The 9415-nt window shown below is 35.2% G+C and overlaps 1 protein-coding gene and 1 long non-coding RNA gene across 3 annotated transcripts; one reads left to right on the top strand and one right to left on the bottom strand.

Annotated features, from left to right (window-relative positions):
- The first annotated feature begins 2202 nt into the window (after positions 1-2202).
- LOC129871170 (uncharacterized) lies at positions 2203-3114 on the top strand. 2 transcript variants are annotated; one of them, XR_008762205.1, is made up of 3 exons: positions 2203-2477; positions 2576-2654; positions 2840-3114. It is a non-coding gene; the product is annotated as an uncharacterized LOC129871170 (long non-coding RNA). The 2 variants fall into 2 exon arrangements; XR_008762204.1 differs by lacking the exon at positions 2203-2477 and having other exon boundaries at positions 2484-2654.
- A 1594-nt stretch (positions 3115-4708) lies between these two features.
- Positions 4709-8841, bottom strand: LOC129870394 (zinc finger CCCH domain-containing protein 49-like). The gene is made up of 4 exons (XM_055945167.1): positions 8592-8841; positions 6807-7076; positions 6121-6344; positions 4709-5690 (listed from the first exon to the last, which is right to left on the bottom strand). Exons 1-4 carry the CDS (start codon positions 8694-8696, stop codon positions 4841-4843), a joined length of 1449 nt encoding a protein of 482 aa, XP_055801142.1. The 5' UTR covers positions 8697-8841; the 3' UTR covers positions 4709-4840.
- Positions 8842-9415: the final 574 nt, after the last annotated feature.

Genomic DNA, 9415 nt, shown 5'->3' with positions numbered 1-9415 from the left:
TGAACGACTCCTCACTTGTTGAAAGATAATACGTTTAATTAGTTTTAAAAGTAATATTACCTTTTTCGTCCAAAAAGAAATATTTTACGTATTCTATTTTATGTAAGACATTTTAAAAAAAAAATTAAACTCTCCACATGACATATTTAGGGCCACAAAATTAAAAGACATTTTAGTAAATTTTACATATCTTTAGTTTACTACTAATATTATCAAGTCAAATTTAAACAAGTAAATTGAAACTGAGGGAGTGTATAATTTATTTAACTTCTCAAATATTAATAATGGCATATAAATGTGAAAGAGAGTAGGCAAAATTATTTTTTGAAAGTATTATTATTACACCTTCTAGTTCCAAGATAATTTTTATTTTCCACTTGTCATTAAAGTCACTTTCCTATGTTGGATATTTTATGCAACTTTTTTTTTCTTTATCTAGAAATCACGTTGGTACACATGAATTGAATAAGGAAACTACTTGATGAACAAGGCATAGTCAAATCTTTATGCTTTTCCCTCTCCTACTTCTTTTTGGATTTCCATTATTTTTTTTCTTTCTATAAATACACAACAAAACGTCAAAAATAAAATATCAACACACAAAATCACTCAAAGAAATTTTATTGCAAAGTTTTTGATATTAATGGCAGGGCTTCAATATTATTTTTTTCCTACTGATTTCTACTATCCAAGGTCACCAAAGATTTCTACTGATGATGTTGCGGTGAAGGAGGCGGCGGTGCGCGGTGGAGTTCTTGAAAATCCGGCAAGTGGCGCCGCCGTGGACCGCCGTAACATGTTGTTACAAGACAAGATTCTTAAAGTGTCAACACCATTGTCAATGAATTTGGTTAGGTACCAACAAGTGTTGGTCTCCAAGAATGAAGGAACTAATTGGAGGAGGACAACAAATTACTAGAAGAGTTTTTTTTTTCGAGATGTTTGATATTAATATTAAAGCATCACCTAATACCAGATAGCTAGCTTTATTTATACATATTCATTATGGATTCTTGTATTATTATTATTAACTTGCTTGAATTAAGATTTGATTGATCATTCTATTATTTTCGACGATTTAAATAAAAAGAAGTTAATTTCTTTTAAGATATTACATTCCTCGTAAGTTGTGACGAATAATTTTAGTAATTGCTAACTATTCAATAATGGACTATCAAAACAAATCTTATATTAGGCCATTCAGCAAAAAGAGTTGCGGCAAAGTTCAGAACTAATTAATTTATTTATTTATTGAATAGAGTTGTTGTTGCTGAATGAGCCGCAACACACTCCTTTATATAGCGTTATTGAAGTACCTTTATATTTTTTTTTCTCGATTTAATTATTTGGTACCCAAAATTCATCGCCCAATAAATTTTGATTAAGCATATACACATATTTCTTGTTTGATAGCAAATGCAATAACTCAACCTTCTAATTATATACATAATTTATATTAATATTTTCTTCGTCCCTTTTTACTTATCAAATTTTAATTTGATATTAGGAATGGCAAAATCAAATCCAGCCCATTTAAGTTTGTGTTGGTTATTGACCGACCCATTCATTAGCTCAATCCATAAAAAATTGGGTTGATATATAACCCAAATTGGTTCATGAGAAATCTTGTTAAAATATTTTAAATTTTTTCCTTCAATTTGATATGTTATATATAGTCATAATAAAGAAAAAAAAATATTATTAGGTACTAAAATAGTTTAAAAGAATAAATAAAATAATTAAGCTTAGTATAAATTGAGTTAGATTGGGTGTTGACTCGTTATATAATTCATTACCTAATCCAATGAGCTATAATATTTATTAATCCCTATGTGTGAAGTTTCATGCTTTTCCTTCTACAGGTAATGGTTTTTGAGTTTTGTTTTCTTTCCATTTTAGTAAGTTCTAAGCCAGTACAAGTCTTTTCTTTAGTTGTATACAATATTATTGCAATGTTAGTGCTAGGTGTCTTTTTTATCTGTATAGTTGGCATAACCTTTCACCCATAGATTCCCCCGACAACTTATTAGCTCCCTAGTACTAGTTTAGTCTTTTTTTGTATTTGAGCTAATGAAGTATTGTCACCTTCCTAACTTTTGTACTATTCTGCATCTTCTTGATGCCAGCAATGAAGTTTCTTATTACTTTTATCACAAAAAAAAATTATTATTGCAATGTTAGATTGTACAGATAAACATAGTATGAATGATACTTTCGTCTACGTTGCTTGGACTCTTCAAAAATGACGTCAAATGTGTGTCGAATCCTTTAAAAGTAGTGAGTTTTTACTATTTCCTCTTGTTCACTGATCGGATTGTTCGGAAAAACACTCTTTGAGCCTGTTTGGACTTTGATAGGGATTTGACATTAAAGACTTTCCTGGTTATGGTCCAATGACTACCATACACCCCATGACACCCTCTGAAGTTATAAAGGGTTATGCTGCACAGGCACTTGAGCTGTACAATGAGGATAATGTATGCTCTAGTCACATTGTCTTTCTACTTGGTTCTTTACCTTTTTTTTTAATTTTATTTTATAGAAAGCTGAGAAAGTTTCTCTGTATTCATTTTAGGGGACTAAATAGGAGGTCTATGAGATTGTCAAGGTTAATATATTTTCAATCTTTGAAGTGCGTAATCATTAGGCCAAGGGTAATGAAATCTGCTATACATCTGTCTTTGTTTTTTCTTTGAAGATTTGCAGGAATGGAATGGAGAAGCCGCTCAACTAATCTCTGTCACATTATGAATGCTCAATTCTGCTAATTTGTCAAGATTATCTAGTATTTTGTTCTTCCTTTTAACTTTGATACCAACTCTCTTGTGCTTTTATGTAGGAGAAGGGAGGTTCGGACATATAGTGTGAAGTCAGTGCATTGTTTTGCCTCGGGTTCAAGCTTTTGCTTCTCTTGTCAATGTTGGACAGCGTTACTAGTAAATTGTGCCCTTGTTTTCAGTTAGTTTTTGTCATCATGGTTTAGTTGCTAGTGGATTATCTATGTCTAGTGTAAAAAGGAGAGAGAACAAATGTGGCTGAAGACTACTGTTATAACTTATGGAAGATTGTTCCTTTTAAGTTTTAAGACAATATAACTGTGTTTTTTTATTATTATATATCTTCTTGTTTGGTTACATGAGATATTTATATTCCTTGCATTGGCTGATTCGGTAGACAAGACACGCGTGTGGTTTGTCGCCATTGCAAACATGACCTAACGATATGTTAGCAACATTTTTGGAGTATCTATAAGGATAGAAGAACCAAAAGAATTGAATTTGAGGCACCAAATGACAGATTAGATGAAAAACTGTTGAATTTGTGGAAGAATGAACATGTTGAGTTTCATACTAGACAAACTGAATCTGATAGGATGTCTACATGATTGTTCTCTCCATGGAGGAAATTATGATGATCCACGTGTATAGGAATTAGGAGGAAAAGATTGTTCCTAACATAATGAGCAACAAGAGCACTTCAGAGTGTTGCAATGAAAACTATTCCTTCATTCTTAAATTCAAGCTTGGATATGGAGTCTCCTTTGTTAAGGAATGCTTCCACCTTAATGTGGACACCCAAAAAAATTGCTCCCCTTGCTCCTAATTCACTTGTTGTGCCTCACATTCTCAGCTTGTGAAGGAATAATGACATGGCTTGGGGCATGGTCATACTTAGGTTCATAGATTTTTCCTGCGGACCATCATCGTGTAACTGTTACAGGGTGAATTGTTAGCCTATGCACTTGTTGAGCAAAGAAATGTGGAGAAGAGGGTATATTTGAGCTGCTCCAACTTGTAGGCAATGGAACCAATTCACTTCAGAACCTTGAAGACCTAACAGAAAAAAACTTTCATAAACCATACAACATTCAAAAGAAAACAGAACTCTTTATCTTCAAAATTACTTTTGTTATAAAAAAAATTTAAAAAATAAATCTTCATAGACAAGTGGTAGCTAGGAAGATCATTCAATCTAATAATCTATTCAAACTTCTTGTGAACCAATGTTTCTTTTTCTTTTCTTATAAACAATAGAATTCAGAGTTTTGTTAAGTATCGGCTATCGATTCAACTTATGAGCACCTCGACTATTCCATTGATACTTGCTATCTTCCAACCAACTCATGTACTAGATAACTTTATCTACAGTCTTGGATAGATAAGAGAAAACTACCTAATGATTGTCTTGTCTCCATCAGTATTTAAATCCTTGCACTCATTTCGTTGATCACTAGGCTAAACTTCTCATGAACCATACTTGTATAATTTGTCATATTGCAGGAAAACATTTCTAGTTGTTAGATATCTTCTGTTCTTAGCTTTTATTTTTTTCTTGGAAGTTGGTGAAATTTTGGAGTGTGTGGACCATAAAGATGTTTGGGATTTAGCAGGTCATGTTGGTTCACTTTAGTAGCCTCGTGACTTGCTTTTTTAAACCCTTTTAGCTTGTTCTCAATCAATAGGGATCAAAATTATGATATATATTGTAATAGGACCAAGATTGAAAAATTTCATGTTCTAGCATAATCTTTTAATACAACAATTACATACACAGTATAATCCCATATGCGGGGTCTGGAGAAGGTAGTGGGTACGCAAACCATACCCCAACCCTTTAAAGGTGATTTCCAATCGACCCTCAGCTAGGATAATCTTTTGATGGCTGCAATAGAGACCTAATAATTACTAATATGATTAAAAAAATTGCATTATCGTAACAAAATCAAATTACTTAATTCAAATGGCTCACGCAGTAACAATTTTTTGCAGTAATAAAAATATGAAACACTGGTTTACATAGATTCTTCTTGATGAAAGCAGCTAAGACAAATCAGTCAAAATTAAGGTTGTTGTGCCGCAGCTCCTGCTGGTTGAGGCTTCTGCTGATAAGCAGCTTGCTCACCAGCAGGAGGTGGGGGAGGTGGTCTGGCAGCTTGAAAAGGCGGGGGATACTGTTGATAATGGGGAGGCGGTGGTGGTGGCGGCATATACCCATAGGGTGGTGGTGGATAGTAAGGCGAGTAAAATTGTCCTTGAGGTGGAGGCACCGGTGGATATGCATAGTGTTGTCCTTGTGGGTGTTTCTCGGAACCAATCTTGTTTTCAGGCCCTGACCCTGCAGCTGAACTAGAAGCTCCATCCTGAGATGGAACTACGGCACCCATCCTTTGAGGATCCATTGACGGATAATATGCTCTTTCCTGCTGAGGCATTGGCGGAATGTTGAAGTATGGCATCGGTTGTGGGGGTTGTTCCTGAGTGCCTGGGGGTGGGGGAAGCTGATTCTGCTGTTGTGATATGACAGCTCTGGGCAACAATCCACTGTGAGTCACTGCAGCCTGCTGCCTTACTTCATCCGAGAGCTCGGTCTCTGGTTTAGGAGCTTGGGGTCTCCCCCAGAGCAGCTTCAGTCTCAAGCCTTTTATCACTAGCTTGTTCACTAGTTCCTCAGCCGCCTTCTCTGCACCTTCTCTTGTAGTGTAGGTTACAAAAGCACAACCACGCTGCGACACCATTTTAATAGATTCGATTTCTCCATGTGCGTAAAACTGGTCCCTAAGGTCCTGCTCACTGATTCTTGCATCAACACCACCCACATAGAGGGTTCTAATGCTCGCGTCATCAGGGGGCTCCAGTGAAGGCATTTCACCTGCCTTATTAAGTAGCTTCATCGCCACAGGATCATTAACTCTGCACGTATTACACAATGACAACACTTCTTGAGCCAAAAATATGAACAAGATAGTAATACAGATCTTTAAGTGAATGAAGATCACTAGGATGATTAATATTCAGGAAAGAGGATATGCAACAAGATGTCACTAATCTAGCCACAACGAAGGTGGACATTTCAAAGCTGTAAACAGTACAGTATTGGCTTCTTGAGTATGAGAAGAATTGGATTGCTCCAGCATTGTCTAATAAACTTATAATCCAGAAAACAAAACCATGCAGTTAGGGTGACCTCGCTAGTCCCACTTTCTCATCAGAACTTAACCTGTGTCACCTAAACCCGATAAGGGTGCCAGACATGGATGTCTACTGAGGTGCTGATTCAGTTGACCATTTAAGAAAAAGAAAAGCATTCAATTTAACAGGATAAAGATTCAGTTGTACATACCCATAGTAACGGTCCTTGATGTTTTGTTGTGACAACTCCCCAGTCTCTGGCATCTCATGCCTATAAGGGCACTCCAAACCCCGTGTGCATTGACCACGTATATAGAAACTGCAAACATGTGCCCGATTTCTCTTGTAGTATGGAGTTGTTCTTTGGAGCTTCAAAATAGTGTCATTTGCACGGACTTTCCCATATGAAGATTCATAATCAATCCCTGCTCTTGCCTGTTCAGAAAGAAAGCATAGGTTCAACAGGAGAATATAGAAAAGCAAAGTGATTAACATACAACAGTTTTGTCTGAAATGAATCTTTTACGTTAACTTTCTATCACCAGAATCAAAAAATAAAAATAAAATATATATATATATATGTATATCCTTAAGCTATGTCATTCCTTATGTACTTCTCCCTCGGAGGTGAGGAAGGAGGAGAAACCCAATAAATCAATTTTGGGCTAAAAGAAAGTTTTGGCTCAATGATTCAGCAACCTTTCGAATAAGCTAATCCACATTTGCACTCCGAAAGTTGCAAGTAAAAATTGTTCATGGTAACAAGCACATGCCCTCAGTAGTAGATGAGTATTATTCTAAATTGGGTTGGGTTTGGGGGGGATGACTTTTTTATGCAGGTGGCGCACAAAGGCATGTTATAAGTATTAATAGACTTCCAGTTGAAACTTCACATACCCTGCGGTCATGCTCCTCTGCGAAATATTCTCTATTCACGTCACTCTTGGGAATTGCATCATTAGAATTGATACTGAGAGCAGTGTCTCGGACCTGAACAGGCAAACCATACTCAAGATCCAAAAGACAAACTTGACAAACATTCTTCAACTTGCTGCAGGTCTGACAGATCTCAGATTTTTTGTATCTTGCATCCCGACCAGGCCTCCATCTGAACACTGTGAAGGGTCGTGTGCATATCTTGCACTCCTTGTCATAATCTGCTTTCGTCTGAAAGGAACAACGACAAGATCAAAATGTTCAATATTTGAGCATGGAAAAATAAATGTAACTTGACCACGTCATAGATCTCAGATCAATCTCTTTGCCTTGAATGAAGAAAACTGACATTTTGACAATAGGAATGGCTAGTAGGGGCAATAAAGCAGGATACAGCTTGTATTTAGGGAAGTTGTCCTTAGTTAACGACATGTAAAATGAATATAGAATTTACTTTGTTAAGAGTGTGATGCAAACAAGTGTATAACCTAATCAATCATCAGTAAACAAGGACTAGAAAGAGACTAATAGGCCTAATAGGCTTACAGCCTTTTCCTTTATTGAAAAAAGACACCTTATTCTTTCCCAGTGACTCAAGGAAAATACTTAACTTGTTATCTTCATTATAATGAGCAGCCAGATCCATCACACATCATAATTATTTCAGTAAGAAACTGAGGCCATGAGGCGTATCGGATATAAAAGAATGGCGCCTCTGACCTTTGAAGTTTGATTCCTTAGAAAAACAAAACTACACCTTTTAGCTCCTAATTTGAATAAAGCAGCCCTGTTTATTTTAGTTTTTACCAAGTAATGCAAATCCTGAATGCTGAGATACAGATGATTATCTACTTTCCTGATTCCTGAGATACCAACCCCACGATACAGAAACAAATGTTTGGATATTTGATCAATGTAAGAGTGTTATATACAGGGGCTGCAGGGCCAATGCATAGACTCAACGAATTCAATTTTTAAACAGTTCAGCAAATATTAAGTTCTAAACCCATAATTGCAGGAGTGCTATGGTTCAGTGATGAGGCATAAAGATTGAACCCATTTGGTTTAAATCCTGGATCCACCTCCGACTATATTCACCTAAAGTTAAGACGGATGACTTCCTCAAGTTGGTACGTACGATGTATGGTGGGTGCACGTCAAAAGTTCGAATCCTGACTTGTAGACCAAGTCTAGTATTACGTCAAGAAGGGTAGAAGGGCATACCACTATCCACCTAATATGGAAGTATAATTTCTACGTGATAATAAGCATAAATTCATCAACTTCTTTTTCAAACATTAGTTTGTGTTAACCAAAGTGAGGCTTTTTCTCTTTAATCTTTTTGCCACCTTGCCAAAACAGTTAACAAGAACGTAGCAAGATCCAAAGGTCTCAAATTATGTCCAACTTCATGCTTGTGTTCTCTCTGCTAGCACGCTGTTACTTTTAATCTGTTGGTATAAATACCATAAACATGTTCCTATACATAGGAGGGGAAATTCAAATAACAAAAAGGTGTGACCTTTTAAAACCAAAATTAACTAATTTGGGTGGAAAAAGCTCAATCAACTAGGAGAAAAATTGGCAGAAAATGAATCCTATAAACACAAAACCCCTCAATTCTAGTTCAAAAACACCATAAATATAACAAACAAACCCTAATTCTATTCATAAATGAAAACAAAAATAAACACCAAATCATAAAATTATTCAAAAAATCAAAGAAAAAAAGTTCAAAAATATTACCATCCGCACATAAGGACTATCGCCGAGACAAGACTCACATATAATCGGAAAATCAGATCGTTCCCATCCATCTGCTTCTGCATCTCTAAGCAATCTATGCGCCATTAATAACTATATTCCTGTTTTACCTCAGTGAAATACAACGGCGGAGCTTACGGCGGCGGAAGAAATACAGTGGCGGAGCTTATGAAGGCGGCGGCGGAGTAAAAGGGACGAGAGGAGAAAAAAAGGCCACTACTAATGTGCAGAAGAGGAAAAAACGATTTTTTATCAAAAGTTTAAGATTAATACTTTTAGTCCCTATAATATCAATATATTATAATTTTGATCCTTATATTTTTGGTTAGGGATATTTTATATTCAATAAATTGATTTGTGCACCTTTTAATTTAAATGTGATTGTAACTATACAATGTGACTTGCCATTCTTTGTTCTCAAATGTGGCTTAACATACAATTAATGGAACTTTAAAAATCACATTTTTTTTTCTCAAATAAGAGATAAAAATCACATCTTCAAATATGAATAGGTTGTCAAATGCAATTTGCACTTCAATATTTTTTTTAAAAGTATAATTTCCCATCTTATTGATTAAACATATCTTATAAATTTTATGAAATGTAATTTAAATTAGTAATATAAGTCACTCAACTAAGAAAATATAGAGCCCGTTTGGATGGGCTTAAAAAAATATCTTTTATGTATGAAGTGTTTTTAGAACTTTGAAGTGCTGAAAGTTATTTTTATAAACAAGCAATTGAGTGTTTGGATAAAAGTGCTTAAATGAGGAAAATGATATGAATTTTAGGGTTAAAAGAATAAA

The sequence above is a fragment of the Solanum dulcamara genome, chromosome 10 (genome assembly GCF_947179165.1).
Source record: "Solanum dulcamara chromosome 10, daSolDulc1.2, whole genome shotgun sequence".
Lineage (NCBI taxonomy): Eukaryota > Viridiplantae > Streptophyta > Magnoliopsida > Solanales > Solanaceae > Solanum > Solanum dulcamara.
Note: the sequence above shows the minus strand (reverse complement) of the source record. Positions and strands in the feature narration are given on the sequence as shown.

Excerpts from the sequence above, each read along its gene's own strand:
- LOC129870394 (XM_055945167.1), bottom strand. The coding sequence starts at position 8,696 with ATGGCGCATAGATTGCTTAGAGATGCAGAAGCAGATGGATGGGAACGA. Across the intron at positions 6,345-6,806 it reads CAGAGGAGCATGACCGCAGG|GCAAGAGCAGGGATTGATTA; the intron begins GTATGTGAAGTT and ends CTTTCTGAACAG. Across the intron at positions 5,691-6,120 it reads ATCAAGGACCGTTACTATGG|AGTTAATGATCCTGTGGCGA; the intron begins GTATGTACAACT and ends TAATACGTGCAG.